The sequence below is a fragment of the Notolepis coatsorum genome, assembly GCF_963971535.1.
Source record: "Notolepis coatsorum genome assembly, chromosome: 1".
NCBI classification, from domain to species: domain Eukaryota; kingdom Metazoa; phylum Chordata; class Actinopteri; order Aulopiformes; family Paralepididae; genus Notolepis; species Notolepis coatsorum.
Window position 1 is genome coordinate 131,739,282 of NC_140165.1, and position 18,609 is coordinate 131,757,890.

Sequence of the window (18,609 nt, forward strand, 5' to 3'; positions counted from 1 at the left end):
AGGAGTATTGTATGTCTTACAGAGCAACAAGAAGTACTGTATGTCTTACAGAGCAACAAGAAGTATTGTATGTCTTACAGAGCAACAAGACGTATTGTATGTCTTACAGAGCAACAAGACGTAGTGTATGTCTTACAGAGCAACAAGACGTATTGTATGTCTTACAGAGCAACAAGAAGTATTGTATGTCTTACAGAGCAACAAGAAGTACTGTATGTCTTACAGAGCAACAAGACGTATTGTATGTCTTACAGAGCAACAAGACGTACTGTATGTCTTACAGAGCAACAAGAAGTACTGTATGTCTTACAGAGCAACAAGAAGTACTGTATGTCTTACAGAGCAACAAGAAGTACTGTATGTCTTACAGAGCAACAAGACGTATTGTATGTCTTACAGAGCAACAAGACGTATTGTATGTCTTACAGAGCAACAAGAAGTACTGTATGTCTTACAGAGCAACAAGAAGTATTGTATGTCTTACAGAGCAACAAGAACATGGGGACATTAACGTGTGTTGTCGGGCCTTATAAATAAATTTGATTTGATTTGATTTAAGAAGTATTGTATGTCTTACAGAGCAACAATAAGTAGTGTATGTCTTACAGAGCAACAAGAAGTATTGTATGTCTTACAGAGCAACAAGAAGTATTGTGGGTTTTTACAGAGAAACGAGAAGTATTGGAGGTCTTATAGAGGAGCCAGAAGTACTGCAGGCCTACAGAGCAATAAGAAGTAATGTAGGACTTACAGAGTAACAAGAAGTACTATGGGTCTTACAGAGAAACAAGAGGTACTGTGGGTTTTTACAGAGAAACGAGAAGTATTGGAGGTCTTATAGAGCAACCAGAAGTACTGTAGGTCTACAGAGCAATAAGAAGTAATGTAGGTATTGCAGAGTAACAAGAAGTACTATGGGTCTTACAGAGAAACAAGAGGTACTATGGGTCTTACAGAGAAACACAAACTACTGTACGTATTACAGCGCAACAAGACTATAAGTATACAGAGCAACAAGGTGTAATATAGGTCTACAGAGAAACAGATTAATGTAGGTCTTACAGAGAAACGAGAAGTAATGTATGTGGGGTGTAAAGTACTTGAGTAATTGTACTTCGTTACAATACTTAAGTACTGTTTTTTGGGATTTGTTCTTTACTCAAGTATTATTAAGTTTGTATACTTGTACTTTTACTCAATTACATTTCAGAGAAAAAAAACATACTTTTTACTCCTTACATAATGCAGACTTACAAAGTACAAAGTACAAATCTCGCAGGTCCAACCATTTTAATTAGTATATTTGTTTCTCTGGCCGAACTAACGTTAACGTTATTAATCCTGCCGCCGCACTTTATTTAAAAACAGCCAATCAAATCCTCATCAATGGAAAATTAACCCGCCCATACCCATGCTGATTGGTCCTTATGCAAGACTAGAAAGCGGGGATCTTTGATTAAACACCTGCTATCAGAAGAATAGACATTTACTTTTTAGTACTTAAGTACATTTAAAAGTAGAAACTTTTTGACCTTTACTCAAGTGTGTTTTTAGCCAGATACTCTGCCTTTTACTTGAGTACGATTTTGAGACGGTACCCATACACACCCCTGTGTATGTCTTACAGAGAAACATGAAGTAATGTATGTCTTACAGAGTAACAAGAAGTACTGTAGGTCTTACAGAGTAACAAGAAGTACTCTAGGTCTTACAGAGCAACAATAAGTACTGTTGTCTACAGAGCAACAAGATCAAACTGACTTCAATTGACCCCATTAACTCCAATGTACTGCAGCTTTTCTGTGGTGACCAAACACGGCCTTACAGTATGTTAGGTGAGATTCAGTTATGTGACAGTGTATCAGTATTACAGCACACACTATCTGTTTGTTCATTTACCTCAAAACACCTCCTCAAAGGTCACTCATTCCAATTTCCCTCAGAAGAAAAAGAAATAAACAACCTCCCAATCTTCAGCCCAGAGTGAAAAGAAAAGAGATTCTATTAAGATTCAACTAACTTGGATAGTGGTTGTACTCAGATATGCAGAGAAGGTGGTACCACAGGATGTGTCCATGTCCTCAGAGCAGCGTGGACGTCTCTTCTGGGAGCACTTTATACTGCTTTTGTGTCTTTTAATAATGTTCTACTCAAAACCCTCACCACATACAGTATATTTGGGTAACACTGGCTTGTTGTTGTGTCCTTCCAAAAAGTTTGAATGCAGTTAGCTGAAATCCACCTGCTTTATGACAAAACAGCATTTGGAGTTCCCCACCGCAGAGTGCAGATAGAAGTCCACGCCGTCCAAAGCTGAGGATAGTTACAATGACTGTAACCCAGAGGGAGGGCTTATTTTATTCATCTGAAAAGTTTGAACCAAACACCTTCTCCAAGCCTTCTTCAAGATTAATCTCCACCAATAATTTAGAATAATAGAAAAGGACAAATCCTAGAGCATCAACCTGGTCAGCGGGGTTTATTTGAAGAGGATAGGTCCATTGTATCCATCCATGATTTGCGGTCCCCACTATCCCATATGCTTCGAGTTGAATACAGGGGTTTGACATGGGTGAGGATTGCCATAGCAAGTGTGAATTGACCTATCTCAAACTCTGACCTCTTTTCTTGAGAGAAGTGACAGTTGGGATTCGAGGATCAAGAAAAGAGGATGGGACTTGAAATAGGTGAATTGTCCAAGAGAGAAGCAAACATCCAGTCTTCTGAGAGAGTCAGGAGAGAACATGTGTCCATTCTATCCAGTTGTTTTGATCAATGTGTGTAGGCTTAGTTAGGTTAGGTTAGGTGTGATATGGGAAGACAGGACATTTGTAGGTTAGGTGAGGTGTGATAAGGGCAGGCAGGACATGTGTAGGCTGGGTTAGGTTAGGTTAGGTTAGGTTAGGTTAGGTTAGATTAAGTGAGGTGAGATGAAGGCAGACATGACATATGTAGGCTGGGTTAGGTTAGGTGATATAAGGGCAGGCTAAGTTAGGTTAGGTGGGGTAGGTTAGGTTAGGTGGGGTAGGGGCAGACAGGACATGTGCATGCTGGGTTAGGTTAGGTGATATAAGGGCAGGTTGAGTTAGATTAGGTTGGGTAGGGGCAGAATTTAGGCTGGGTTAGGCGATATAAGGGCAGGCTCGGTTAGGGGGGGTAGGTTAGGTTTGGTGGGGTAGGGGCAGACAGGACATGTGCAGGCTGGGTTAGGTTAGGTGATATAAGGGCAGGCTCAGTTAGGTTAGGTGGGGTGTGGGCAGCCTTCCCAGCATGTCATTTAGCACCCTTCATCTCACAGTCTTGAGTGTGTTGGTCCTCCAGCACTTTGTTGCCCATTAAACAGTAAACCCTAGAGTGGATGAGCATCCGTGGCTGGTTCAACCCTGCTGGACAGGTCCATAGAAAGTTGCAGTCCAAGACTATCTCAGGGTCTTCAAATGGGAGCATAGGCATGAGCCTACCTACCGTACTCCAGAAACAAACAAAAAAAACATCAGAAACATTGAAGAATGAAAAGAAAAGAGGATAACCAAGCTCGTTGTAGGAGTAATGAGGTTTGAGTAAGAAAGTGGTCAAGAGTGCAAGCCGTCGACCGTCTCCAATAATTGGGAGGAGTGGTTCAGGTCCACCTGAGTATTATTCCCTGCTGTTTCTTTAGTGAACACCCCAGTCTTCGTCTCTACGTAGAGACTCTCATGACGGATGAGGCTGTTCTCAGATGTGGGACTGATGACAATGATGCGCGGGATGTTTAGCGGAGACCCATGCGGAGTGGACTGAATCTCCATTAAACGCGGTGAGTCCGCAGAGTCGCTCTTGAAGTTCCTCAGCCCGGGACCGTCACCGGGACCACCACTGCCCGCTTGCTCCTCAGCCGCGGTCCCGTCGGTCGGCTCGAGACTCTGGCTCCGTCTTGTGGAGAAGACCAAGAGGGGAACGGTAGCCAAGGCGACGGAGCGGGAGACCAGTTCGTGATCACAGGCGCTCGCTGAACCCCTTATTAAGGCAGATGGATGCTGGCTCACCGCACACAGACACACAGACACACAGACACACAGACACACACACACACACACACACACACACACACACACACACACACACACACACACACACACACACACACACACACACACACACACACACACACACACACACACACACACACACACACACACACACACACACACACACACACACACATAAATTATGATAGCATATACTCATCATCATCTTTACTTATAAGGCCCACCGCAATAATGAATATCACACAATCCCCCCTCTCCTCTCTTTATAATCAACCGTTTTCGTTATTTTCACACGCTGGCTTCTTTGCTCTAACGTCATGCTCAGTAAAGGAATCCCATAAGAGCAAAATGGCCACAGTGTGATTATGGTCAATTGCAGGGGTGTAAAGTACTTGAGTAATTGTACTTTGTTACAATACTCAAGTACTGTTTTTGGGGATTTGTACTTTATTCAAGTATTATTAGGTTTATATACTTGTACTTTTACTCAATTACATTCCAGAGAAAAAAAACATACTTTTAAAGCGGGGTATCTTTGATTAAACACCTGCTATCAGAAGAATAGACAGTCAGAGTGACGAGCTACAGAAGATAGCCACAAACGATAGTACGAGTGATGAAGAGGATGAAACGGAACATTTCATTGCCCCGGAATAAAAAAAAAGTTTTTACTTTTACTTTTTTGTACTTAAGTAAAAGTAGAAACGGTTTGACTTTTACTCAAGTGTGTTTTTAGCCAGATACTGAGTACGATTTTGAGACGCTACCCATACTTTCCCTTAAGTATCATTTCTGGGTACTTTTTACACCAGATTTCACACGTCACCAGATCCACATCAATGTAAAAGCACATGGTCCTTACCCTGTCTGTTGCGTAGGTCTTGACTGTCTCGGACTTGTCCTTCCCAGCCTGCTTTTTAGAAAGACAGAGAAAATGAGGTATCATTACGCTTGAAACCCACCAGGCGCGGGTGCAAGCACTCGCGGGTTTTGTGCAAGAACAGCGTATGTGGCGATCCACACCGAGTCCGACTTCAGAACGGAGCAAGGCACATTTACATTGGAACAGCTGTAAATGCCTAGTCTATATGCGAAGTCAGTCCCCGTTTGAAGATTTTTTTAAGATTTCCAGTTCCAGTGTTCTATTATGAAATCAGTGACTGTAGGCCAGTGATGGGCAGTAGCTAGCTACAAGTAGCGACACTACATAGCTTAACTACATTTCTCAGTAGCGTGATGGTAGCGTCGCTACTTTTGAACCAAGTAGCGTTCTCTGTAGTGCAGCTATTTTTAGAATCAAGTAGTGACGTAGCGTGAGCAAAACGCTACACGCTACTATCCGGAGAAACAGACTAAATAAAGATTTGTGAGAAAAAAAAACTCCCTGGAGAAAACCCACTATGATTGGTTGGTTGGTTTAGATATGAGTATGACGACTCAGAAGAAGCTTCTATCCCCAGGCCATCAGGCTGCTAAACGAACAATAATCACTATGCAACAACCATCAAATGCACACAGCACACACACCCACACGCACACACTCACTCAAACAAACAACACACTGCAGCACCCACTCTCCACACTTTAGATCACACAAACACACTTACACTTTATATTTATTGATAAAGGATTTGCACTACAACTCGTACACCTACTGTGAATTGTACCTAAATTGCACCTCGTCCCATTTCTCCATTTCTGCCTTGCACTATATAGTATTGTATATTAGTACACTGCACAGTATTGTATATTGTATGGTAACTACGTCTATTCTGCATCGAACATTGTACATATGTCTAAACTGAACACTGTGACCTCATTTTTTTTACTTCTAATTTTACTATGTTATTTTATTTCATACTTATCTTGTCTTGCACAGTCTCTGGAGCGTAACAGTAAGAAGCATTTTGTATAAAAGTATTCTGTACTTCTGTATGACAACTATTAAAGAAACTTGAAACTTGAACTTGGGTAAGGTTAGGCCAAAACATTACGGGTAGGCCAATCAGAGGCAGGATAGGGCAGGACATGCCACTCCAGCTCCGCAAATCAGGAAGTGAAAATCAAAACACAGACCACTGAATGAATGAATGAACCAGTCCGCGCGAAATGGCAGAGGGATTCGATGTTTCCAGGGCTGATGGCATTGATGAAGATGATGTCAATAACAACAATGCCTCTCCATGGCCCTATCTGGAAAAATGTATGAGTTTGACTGAAAAAACGCCTAAAACATATGTGTTTAGGTGTTTATTGTGTCAGCCAAAAACGAAGCTGCTCTCAACTTCCCACACATCCAGCACTAACTTGAGAACACATATTCAGGTGAGCTGATGAAAAGCTTTACAGTACATAAACATTGTCAACTGTTCCCAAACAGCACACAAGTCAGTGCAATTTTTGTCAACAGCTTTAACTAACAGATAGCTGCTATCATGTTTCACTGTAGGCAGAAAATGAACAATATTATGGGGGTGGAGAAAAGAAAAAACAAACTAACATAAATACACTAAGAGGGAAAAGATCACCTAGAGCAGTGGTTCTCAACCTGTGGGTCGGTCAGGACCCCCAGGGGGGGTCCCCACATGATTTTGGGGCCATGGAATGTTTTGTGAGTTACATATTTAAATACATTTGGTCATTTAGCTGACGCTTTCATTCAAAGAAACTTACAAATTGTGTACAACAAGTCAGCAGGAGTGGTACATATCTAGCAGCCAAGTATTGTTTGTCTAGCAGTGTCGAGCTTGAGTGTTACTCTGAGTACATACTGTAGTAGTATAGACATATTAGCATAGTTGGTGGTAGTATAGACATGGTAGCATAATAGTAAAATGCAGTAAGACAGTTATTATTAGTTAAAATTCAGATATTGAAGAAGTGTGTTTTTGGTTGATAAAGTGGGCAGTTTATCCTGTGCTGAAAAGTCTCTCATTCCAATAGAGAGAGTATATATTTTGGTGTTTATTTGATTATTGTTTCACTGCCTTTTATTTATTACGTTTCCACAGTTCTTTCCTCATACTTTATTAACATTTTGTACATAATACAAGTTCATGTTAAAAGGATGACACAAGGCACAAGCCAGACCGAGGGCTTGTTTCAGTTTTCTAATAAACAATCAAACTGAACCTTTTTTTTGCCTGCCTATTTGTTTGGTGAAAACTTGATCATAAAGTAAAAAAAAAAATAATAAAAAAAAATTTGTGCCGATGTAGTTATCTATTTTTGCCATGTTCTTGTAGTGTAGCTTGCTACATTTCTCTGGGGATAGCTTCCATTGTAGTTGAGCTATATTTAATCGAGAGTAACTTGTAGTGTAGCTTACTACATTTTCCAAGTAGCTTGCCCATCACTGCTGTAGGCCTACTCCTGAAAAAGTATAGTATGGTTTATTTGTATTGGGAAAGATACAGACACATTAGCTGGTTGAACAACATCTATATATGTGGTAATAATGCAGATTCTATTGAGTGTATTTCTGTGAAAATGCGCACACCTCTGAATCCAACCAAAGCAATTAAATTAGCTTCCCACCCGCGAGTCGCCCGCCCGCATGTGGCCGGCGTGAACAGCAACGCCTGTTAACTTAACATGGGAGCGAAAGTGAAGCGTTGATCGCCCGCCCGCCTCATGCCTTGTGCCCGTGCCTGATGTGTTTTGTGCGTTAGGCATAATTCTACAGGGATATCCTGCCCTGGAATGAATTTTCAATTGTCTAAAACCACTCTTGAACAGCAAAAAAAAGTAGCAATAAGCTAACTGAAACGTAATATAGTCAAGTTCTACACTATCTGTAACAGCTGTGATTGTTTGATTGAAAACTGTATTAACAGATTGCCGAATGGGTACAATACAGTAGCCTACAGCTCAATACAAACAACTGCTAAGAGGATGCAGACCAGAAAAATACTTTCGTCTTGTTGACATAAGGGTCCTCCATTTTCAATTCATCAAGACATTTATGACATACAAGACAAATATACGGTACTGTGTAAGAAAAAGAGATAATAAAAAAATTAAGGCTGTCAATCGATTAAAATATTTAATCTGATTAATCGCATGATTGTCCATAGTTAACTCGCGATTAATCACAAATTAATCGCATATTTTTTATCTGTTCTAAATCTACCTTAAACACACACTTTGTCAAGTTTTAATACTCTTATCAACATGAGAGTCAACAAATGCTTGCTTTATGCAGCCATTTAACACAAAAGGATGACCCTCATGCATTGCAAATTTGCATCAAATTCAAAACAGAGTGATGCACAAAATAAATTTAAAGAAAATAATAATTTAAAACAATGAATAAAGTGTGCATGAAATAATAGGGGAAAGAAAACGTTAGGAACTTGTTACATTCACCCACACAAGGGCTGAGGACTCACACCCCCACCCCCCCCCCCTCTCTCTCTCTCTCTCTCTCTCTCTCTCTCTCTCTCTCTCTCTCTCTCTCTCTCTCTCTCTCTCTCTCTCTCTCTCTCTCTCTCTCTCTCTCTCTCACACACACACACTCCCAGCTCTCTTTCTCTCTTGCCCCTTCCTCATCTCTCTCACCACCCCCACACACACACTTTGAGTCAGAAACAAACATAGTATCAATGAGAGTATCAATAATACACCTGAGTGAAGTCTAGTAAAACAAATATTTTTGACATTTACCGTGGCCAGTTTCTAATTGCAGCCACCCGTAGGTGCTGCAATTACTGTATGGTGCGTTTCTCGCATGCTTCTTTTTTGCTACTTAGCAACCAAAGCAGGATGTGATTTGTGTGTGAAAGGGGGCATGCCGGCGAAATGCTGGCTTTCTAAAGGTAGTGTGAATGCTTGCTTATTGTTTTTTTCCTGGCTTCCCCACCCGGGCTCCGGTTCAAGCTCCAGCTCCGTTCTGAACCCTCTGAACCTTGGTGCTCTCTGGCGAACCACCCCGCGTTTACACCAATTTAAGCAGAACCAACATTCCACCGTCTCCGTCATCAACGGGGGCGTTACCCAGGCGGAGGTAGAAATAATGCGTGGAGAGCGAGCCTCAACGCGCGAGCGCACACACAAAAGCACACACGCACTGTATATGTTTGAAATGAATCGTTCCAGCAAAGTAGACTTCTATTATTCGAATTACTGTTTTAATGGGTATCATAGTATTAAGTCGAGTCCTACTGTAGAATATGACATAATCATGACATCTGATTTATTAATGCCAATCCTGTGACTAATCCACCATTTACACTTGTGCCAATTGCGTTTGTCCCTAATTTTTTGTATTGGCATTAATAAATCAGATGTCATGCTAATATGTCATGTTCTACAGTAGGACTTAATACTATGATACCCATTAAAACAGTAATTCGAATAATAGAAGCCTACTTTGCTGGAACGATTAATTTCAAACGTATACAGTGCGTGTGTGGGCGTGTGTGCTTTTGTGTGTGCGCTCGCGCGTTGAGGCTCGCTAAGCCTTTCTCCGCGCATTTCTGGAGCATTTCTTTATCCACTCTGGTTGGATGGTGTATTTTACTTGTGCTGTATCATAACAATACATTTAAATCTAATCTTGTTTTGAGAGCAGTCTCAAATTGCTTCCTGTTGAGTGCAATGCCGACTCGCTACTTTCCCCCGTTCACTCGTCTTCACACAGCCTAGAATATGACACGCCCACTGTAGACGTCACGGTTCGCGAGGAAAAAACCAACTATTTTTCTGTGCCAGCTGAGCACCGATTTATCACGTTCTGAACCAATTAATCCCGGTCTGAACGCGCCGGCCGGTGCAAGATTACGTTCAGGAACCGGCTCCAGCACGGAGCCTGGCCGGTGTAAAAGGGATATGTGTGTGACAAGGGCTTGAGAGGTCTGTTCTCACCCTGTCTGCTGGGTGGCTCCTGCTCTTCTCCTGATGAAGATGATTCTTACACACCTTGTCTCTGGACTGACTGTAGGATGACAGGCTTCTGAAAGAGTCACCTGACCTCGTCTCCACCGGCTCCATCTCGACATCGCTCAACACCTGGGGACAGCAGGGTATAGTAGGGTAGAGTAAAGTATGGTAGGATCGAAGAGAAGAATAGAATAGAACAGATCAGGGTATAATAGAGTTGCATAGTCAGAAAACTGAAGCAGAATGGAATATATATTATTATTAAAAACAACAATCACAACCACAACCACCACAACCACAACAACCACAACAACCACAACAACAATAATAGGTAAACCACCAGGTCATTAGAAGTTTGATGGTATCTAATATTCGTTTTCTGTGTCAAGGTGTAAAAACATGGTTATTTTTACCACATCAGTAGAGGTGACGGAGGAGGTGGTGGTGATGATGTGGTGTGTCCTGGGCACTGTGGACTGTCTACTGATGATGGAGTCCCTGAAGGAAGAGTCACAGGAGGAGATGGGCTCCTTCCGACGGGTGGCTGACAGAAAGCGCAAGCAGGGAACCTTCTCTGCCAGGGTGGTCCTGTTGGAGGAGGGGTGGAGAAACACATATTAGATATTCGGTTCTTAGACTGCAACGGGATAAATATGCAACTGTCTCTGGTGTTATCTCTGTCACATTGCCCTCTGATTTCATTCCTTGATTGTGATCTTCCTTGCTCCTCTCTCTCTCCATGACCCCTCCATCCCTTCCTCCTTATTTGATGAAAAGGGTGAAGTCAATACTCTACTGTGTCCATTGATGAACTAAACCAATTACTAAACTAAGTTTTGAAATCAACTAGTCAATCAACTGTGGTTGGTCCACTAACGTTACTTATCGAGCAAGACAGATACAAGTTTGCAAATGTTTGCCTGGCTCACAACACTATGGCACAGCCACAGAGAATCAAAGACATGTCCTCAGACTTCAACAGACAAGTGAGTAGCAGGGAGGCAGATTAAGTTATTTCCCCCTATAGCCTGCGATGAAAGCACTAATATATCCAACACAGCTCAGGTGCTTATTTCTTTGCGAGGAATTGAAGCCTTGCACTGAATGTCTGTGTAGTTCTCTTTCTTCCAGGATGGCTGACTTTAAAAAGAAAATGCCTAGTTTCTGTGCAGTGGTAGAGTACTGTAGGTAGAACTCTAGAAAAGCATGATATTTAGTATGTATTTGGTAATATATCGCTCATGAATCAACAAATGGAATCTTGTATTTTTTTAAATGTCTAATAAAATAAAATAAAATATGGCAACCATTGTCTTTTGCACAAAAGGACAGCCATCCTGGATGAAAAATAACCACAATAACATTCTGTCCAAGGCCTCTATTGATGATGATATGAACATTACAAAACAACTGCTTGACCTCCCTGTCAGGATGGAGGTAGGTGAGTTCCAATTGTTGTAGGCAATCACAGAGACGGAGAAGGTATACTCTTGAACAGGTTCGACTTTAATAGTAAAGAACACAAAGAGTAATACTAGGATACTATGCCAAGGCAAGGGAAAGAGAGAATAGATAATGGAGCTTAGTGGTGGTCCAGAACTGGAACCGGCCGCGTTATCTCCGAACGCCTATAGTGAAGACCTGACAAAGACCTGACGAATGACAAGGAAAGGAATGTTACATAGCCACCAAATACCAACATTCCACACACACCCCCGTGACAGCCAATCAGAAGCCAACCCCTAAGTGACAGCACTAAATGACAGGGAAAAACAAGTGACAGCAATCAAGTGACAGATGACAGAGAAGGTGGGTGGTTCCCGACCGTAGTCAAGAACCAGAATCGTAACACCTCCCCACTCAAATAAGAGGGGTGTGCTTATTTATGCCTTGTGCAAGCTGCAAAAAAAACATGTATTCACTTTAAAACATTTAATTAAATGTATTTAGTTTTTTACAGTGTACTGCAAAACCTACAGAAACTAAGGAAACATTTCCTGGCCATGTGTCTGCAAATACTGGGGGAAAAAAATGCCCCCATCTGTAAGCTTTAAAGGGGAACTATCTTATAAATGGCCTTTTTCAGTGTTTAGCATTGTTTCCTAGCTATATGGACTTATATTAATAGGATCTATGTCTCTAATTCTCATATTGGCGCATTCTTCCAATTCTCATCTCACAATATTCACCCTCACTGAACTGAGTCATCTGAAAATGTGCTGATCTGTGATGTCAGAGAGACTCCGCTGCATAATAATGTGGCAACTCAGGCACCAAGCCACACAGTGGTTGGAGCCCAGCCTCAAAACGGCTCGAGATCTTGAGGTAGAAAAATGCTGTTTTTGAGTACTTGATTAGAAATACAAAACAATGAATAAAAAGAGGTGTTCCATAGACTCACAGGAATTGTGTAAAAGTGCCCAAATAGTGAAAGAAATAGTAAAATAGTTCCCCTTTAAGCTTGGCTACCTTTTGATCTGCCATGATGACATTTATATTGCATACTGTATTTCTTCATAGACTGCATCCACCGTGATACATGACAGTGTTTGTGAAGTGTTAGTGTTGTGAGTGTTCAGGCTTGTAAGTGCACCTGCTGTTGGGTAACCTATTCATCTTGATAAATAAAAAATATGTAAGTGTGCTTCTTGTTGGAGTACCGACTTTTCTATTGCTTGGCAATTTATTTATTGATGAAATTGTAAGTGTGCCTGTTCCTGTGGTGCCGACTCCTCTATTGCTCAACCTATAAGTTATTGATTACTTTAATAACTCATAATGTGGCCTGTTGTCTCCACTTACGGTATGTCATGCTTTTGACTATAATTTAGACATTGAGGGTTCAACTCTGCAAGACAAGTTGCAAAGGACAGCAAGGGAGAGATAAAGAGAGGCTGATGATTATGAAGTAATGCACCAGACAGCATGGCCAAAAGAAAACATTCCTGGTGTGCCCTTTCATTTTGATTGACCTGCCTCCCAAAATGTCTCTGCACGTTCCTGCCTGGTGGGAGTCCTCTATTCATTCATTAAATATTTGTGAGGTTTCAATTAACCTGTTAAGCCGTAAGGTCCCCCAATTGGGGGACCCTGCTTTTATTTATCATAAATCGATCAATAGAGACCGTATTAGATCCCCAATTATCATATCATGGGGTATCATTGGAAAGCCACACTCATTTGCTACAACTCACATTTTTGAGATCGCCAAAAGATTGACGGAGCTAGAGCCCCCGGAGGTTGGGGGTGGTAATGTGTACTTTGGCGCACGCCTCACATATTGGCATGTAACTCGAGAACCGCTGAGCCGATTTTGTCACCGGAAAGAGCAATTAGGGCTTTAATTCCATCTATATATTGTATTAAAAGAAATGCACACCGAGCCGCTAGAGGTCGGCAAAGTGGCGCGTCGCGAATTGTCCTCATGAGGGCCCACATGTGGGCCCTTGGATGTTAAGAGTAATGTTTTTTTTTGCTATGAGTAAAGACCACAACCCTATCAAAACAGCAGTCAAAGTGTATATTTTCATTTTTATCAATGTTTTGTAAGATTTACCGAAAATAAGAATTTATCGGAAAAATGCTAATTATATCTCTTTTATCGTAAAAAACTAAATCCAGATTTAACACTGCCATTGGAAAGAGGAGCCTTTTCCCTATCCATATATGTATGATTTGGCCATAATAAGGTCAAGGTCAAGTTCAAGGTCAAATATGAATTTATAATTAAAATCGATTATCATTTATTACTGTATCTACAAATCCTTCTATTTAATCATCTTCCCTTTATTCATTTGCTTAGATCTTTTGTACACTTGATCTCAATAAGGTGGTGAATGAGCTCATGGAGCGAAATCTCTTTGTTACAATTGTAACATGGTGTTATTCACCGGCACAGATGCAAAAAAATATCATCATTTATAATCTCCTTTTTTTCATTACAATTTACTCAAGCCTAGTAACAGACACAATATTCCTGACACTGGAAATACATACCCCCAGGTCCCTAGATGTTCCTAGATACCAAGAACATGCCAATTGGCCTTGTAGAAGTGGAGCAATCTTCCATTTACTTAGGCATGTACCTTTAGGCGAAATTTCTGAAAATAGGGCTACAACTTATGACACTTACAATGACAACTGAACACCCGGACACAAGCGAGCGAGCGAGCGAGTGACAGACAGACAGACAGACAGACAGACAGACAGACAGACAGACAGACAGACAGACAGACAGACAGACAGACAGGCAGACAGACAGACAGACAGACAGACAGACAGACAGACAGACAGACAGACAGACAGACAGACAGACAGACAGACAGGCAGACAGACAGGCAGGCAGGCAGGCAGGCAGGCAGGCAGGCAGACAGGCAGGCAGGCAGGCAGGCAGGCAGGCAGGCAGGCAGACAGACAGACAGACAGACAGACAGACAGACAGACAGACAGACAGACAGACAGACAGACAGACAGACAGACAGACATTGCTGTGAGGTACTCTAAACAGAGGTGTGTGCAGTACCTGTATTTGGTGTGTATGATGGCATAGATAAAAGGATTGTAGATGGCGGAGGCTTTGGCTATGACGGCAGGGACGGCCTTGGAGTAGGGTGACAACACGTTGGCGTGCCTGGAGGAGACACAACAGAAGTAGAACAAGCAACGTGAAACACAGACGTCAAGACAGATTTATTTTGGTTTACTTGGGTCTGTCTGATTGTCTTTCCATTGCTTTGTATCTGGAGCCTGACAACAAAGGCTTTTTGAAGTCAGAATGAATCCCTCTGTCTTTAATGTGAAGCATCATCGAGGGGCATAATGGCCACGGATTAATTAAGAATGATGCCAGCTGCCACACAGTTGTTAGCTATATATATTTGTACATGGGTTTGGTTTAGGATAGCTACTAATACTATACTAATCTGTATTAGGGATGCTCGATATTGGCTTTTTTACCGATACTGATATTCCGATATTGTCCAACTCTTAATTTCCGATACCGATATCAACCGATATCAACCGATACCGATATATGCAGGGTTTCCCCCCCCCCAAAAACGGAATAATTTCAGGTAACTAATCATTTCACTGGATATATATATAACAAATATTGTTATTGTTTTTAATTTTTTTTAACCGATACCGATATTTTCTGATATCACATTTTACTGCCGATATCGGCCGATAATATCGGTCGGCCGATAATATCGGACATCCCTAATCTGTATATGATACCAGGGGAGCTGTACATACGCACACTGTGTTGTTGTTATTATTATTGATAGATTATAGATAATGTCCGACTGACCAGAACCTCACTTGTATTATTATATACAAATTTGTATTCATGTTTTATCTTGTTCTTTATCTTTTATTCTTATATTTTGTATTCTCATATAATTCTATTGTATTTTCTATTAGCCCGTATCTCCCCTCCCCCCACCTGTGCTGCTATGATCCCTGGATTTCCCCAAGGGGATTAATAAAGGAACATCTTATCTTGTCTTGTCATCTTACAGGGAGGGTTTCGTGTGTGTGTGTGTGTGTGTGTGTGTGTGTGTGTGTGTGTGTGTGTGTGTGTGTGTGTGTGTGTGTGTGTGTGTGTGTGTGTGTGTGTGTGTGTGTGTGCATGTGTGTGTGTGCATGTGTAACTGTGTCTACCTCCATGTGTGTGATGTGCTTGATGCTTCTTTATTTGCGTGCATGTCAGTAGGACAATGTGCGCACGCATAAGTGTGTGTGTGTGTGTGTGCGCGTGTGTTCCTACCTTCCTCCTGCAGATGTATTTAAGAGGTTATATAACATGGATTGTTTTTCTGAGGAGGAGAGGATGTGGTTCGAGAACCGTTGTTCTGTGGCAGGTATAGGATTAGCAGAAAAAGGGACAAAAGGGCAGCTGCTGCACTCTAAGTAATTCACCCAGGGATGTTATATGTTAGATGCAATATATAACATATTTTCCTACTTCATTTCGTAGATGCTTTCATACGTTGTAAATTGAGTGCATGCATGCTGGGCTGCTCCTGCAGGACTTGAACCTCTAACCCTGCAGGTGTTAATGCCATGTTTCCTCTTATAGACCACAGCAACACTTCCGGTATTCTGAAATCATGGGAGAGGGAGGGAGCCGGGGGAGAAAATGAATTAATGTGGATGAGAGCTTTGACATTAAGTGGTTGTAGCTACGGCTGTGGGGGTGCGGGAGACATGATCCAACATACCTTCATACACCTGAGTCTCCTGAACACGGAGAGACCAATCCCAAGTCGATCGGCACCTTCTCTGCCAAGCTATAGTCACTTTTCCGTACTTACTCTTGAACTCTGCACGCGCAGATTGATAAACCTAGATCTCTGGACAATCCAGAGAGACTCTGTGGGCAATCTGCGCATGCAGAGTTCAGGAGCAGGTGCGGAAAAGTGACTATAGCTTGGCCGAGAAAGTGCAGATCTACTTGGGATGGGTCTCTCGGCACCCCCCCCCCCCCACAGCCGTAGCTACAACCGCTTAATGTCAAGGCTCTCATCCACATGCATTTATTTTCTCCCCGCACTCTCTCCTCCCATGAGCTCAATGTAACACGGAAGTGCAGTGGTGCCCTGTTCAGAGCTGATCAGAAATGCAGATCAATCATATTCAACAGGGCTAAAACTCCAAAGACAAGGCGGCCCATTTAAGCTATTATGCTGCTATGCTCACTATTCAGTGCACGGCTGCGCCACTGCTTTCAAGCCACGCTAAAAAAACTCCCTTCATTGGTCTATCTCCATCGGTCTATCTCATCATTGAAATGCTCACTGTGTTGGCTTACTGTATTGTCTCAGTATCACTGAGGATGGATGTAGTCAGTCACTAAGGATGTGGTTGGATGTGGTCGGATGTGGTCGCTCTGCTCTCAATGTCTCCATTGAGGGGGGGGGGGGTATTGTTTTTGCGCTCTCTGCAGGGCTAGCCGCAGTAACTATATATTTTTTGGTAACAGAGTTAAAAGTGAAATTTTACTTCTCAATATCTGTTTTAGCTAGCTAAGATTACCCTAGGCTACATTACCTGTATAGCTATTTAAAGGAAATCCAAAGGTAGAGTGAAGTATCTGCATTTTGGGGGTCATGGGTACAATTTTGGGTTGTGGTTTTTTATGCTTAAATATTACTTAATTGATACATGTTCAATCAGTGTAATACTACCAACAACACATTTGGCAGAATAGTCAAACAACTTTAAAGCCATTTTCCTCAGTTTCATGATTTGCGTAGTTACTGCGGTTAGCTTCTGCAGGGCATAAATATTTGCTTTTTTATTATTTTCATTGCTTAACATGTAATTATTACGCAGTTATACGCATTACAGAGTGTTCCTGACTGAACTGATCATTATTGTCTGTTAGTTATCTGAGAACTTTATGGCACAAGAAAAATAGTAAGAATGAATAAACAATCAGTCACTGAATACAACAGAGTAGGTGGTGAAACAATACGTGGCCCTTACCCTGCCCAGGAAATAAGTGTGACGCAGGCATACGGAGACCAGGAGAGGACATATACCACGATGACAACAAAGGCAACCTTGGCCAGTTTCCACTCACTCCTGATGGACTTCTGTTGGATCAGATTAGATCTCCTCGCCTGGGTCCCCATCCGCTCCAGATCCCTGTGGGGGAGGAAGATCAAACAGGGTCCGTAATAATGTAAACTATACTAACGAGTTGGTCACAGTCAACCAGCAGGTCTGACCCTTTAGCTCAGCTGGTTAGTGTGGCCGCCTGTGGATCCTATGGCCCCAGGTTTCCCCAACATCTGTCCTCGAGAGGAGGAACCCATGCGCATTAACCCTTTCACTACCACACGACAAAGGGTTAACCCTTTCACGGCGACAATACAGAGAAGGTTAACCGTCTGTAGTGTGGTAGTGAAAGGTTAACCTTCTCCAGGGTGCGAATCATGGGGGAGCTCGGGCAGCCATGGCTCCCTTAGATCAGACATCAGCTCCCCTGAAAACATGATTTGTGAATTTTTGGGGGGTCTCTAAAATACTGACAATAAATGCTATTTTTGCCATGCATTTCAAATTTTTCTGTAATTTTCTGTATCGTCATCATCGCGTATAATAATAAAATTAGGCTATTAATGATTTGCGCACAAATTCACCGTAATAGACAATAGCATAAATCTATGGGGTTGCGGGCGGCACTGCAGATATACCCTACTCGTAATACGCATGCAACATGCATGCTATTCTTGCGTTTACCATTCGGAGCGTGGCGGCGCTGCACTACAGTCTGCACTCTGCAGGCACAAATAGACGCATCCAGGATAATGTCGAAAGTTAAACGGAATATCAAAGAAGTAAGCCTTCTAACCAATTTTGATTTTACAAAGAAGGCGAAGCAACCTGCTGCGGGGACTACTTCTGTGACATGCAGATTTTGAGAATTGGGCAGACCATCAGAACAGGTGGGTGGCGATAATGTTGCATTTTTTTTTACTACTGGAGATGAGGAGTGACTTTTAATAAAACTGCAAGAAAAACAAATGTAATTCTCTCCGCGGCAGTGAGCTGGAGTCTCTCTCTCTCTCTCTCTCTCTCTCTCTCTCTCTCTCTCTCTCTCTCTCTCTCTCTCTCTCAGTGCATGCTGGGAGTGAGATTGGAGAGATTGGAGAGGTTGGAGATTGAAGGTGTAGTGAGTTTTTTTTTTCTATCT

The 18,609-nt window shown here is 42.0% G+C and overlaps 1 protein-coding gene across 1 annotated transcript in view; it reads right to left on the reverse strand.

Annotated features, from left to right (window-relative positions):
• Positions 1 to 3,572: 3,572 nt before the first annotated feature.
• The window catches only part of LOC311222770 (melanopsin-A-like), a gene marked incomplete at both ends in the record, with an annotated part of 32,129 nt that continues 17,092 nt past the window's right edge, over positions 3,573 to 18,609 (reverse strand). Inside the window, 6 exons of the mRNA XM_084307397.1 lie at positions 3,573 to 4,016; positions 4,891 to 4,938; positions 9,894 to 10,037; positions 10,322 to 10,496; positions 14,431 to 14,538; positions 17,397 to 17,558. Of these exons, the coding sequence (XP_084163523.1) occupies positions 3,573 to 4,016; positions 4,891 to 4,938; positions 9,894 to 10,037; positions 10,322 to 10,496; positions 14,431 to 14,538; positions 17,397 to 17,558 (1,081 nt within the window). The remainder of the gene's footprint in view (positions 4,017 to 4,890; positions 4,939 to 9,893; positions 10,038 to 10,321; positions 10,497 to 14,430; positions 14,539 to 17,396; positions 17,559 to 18,609) is intronic.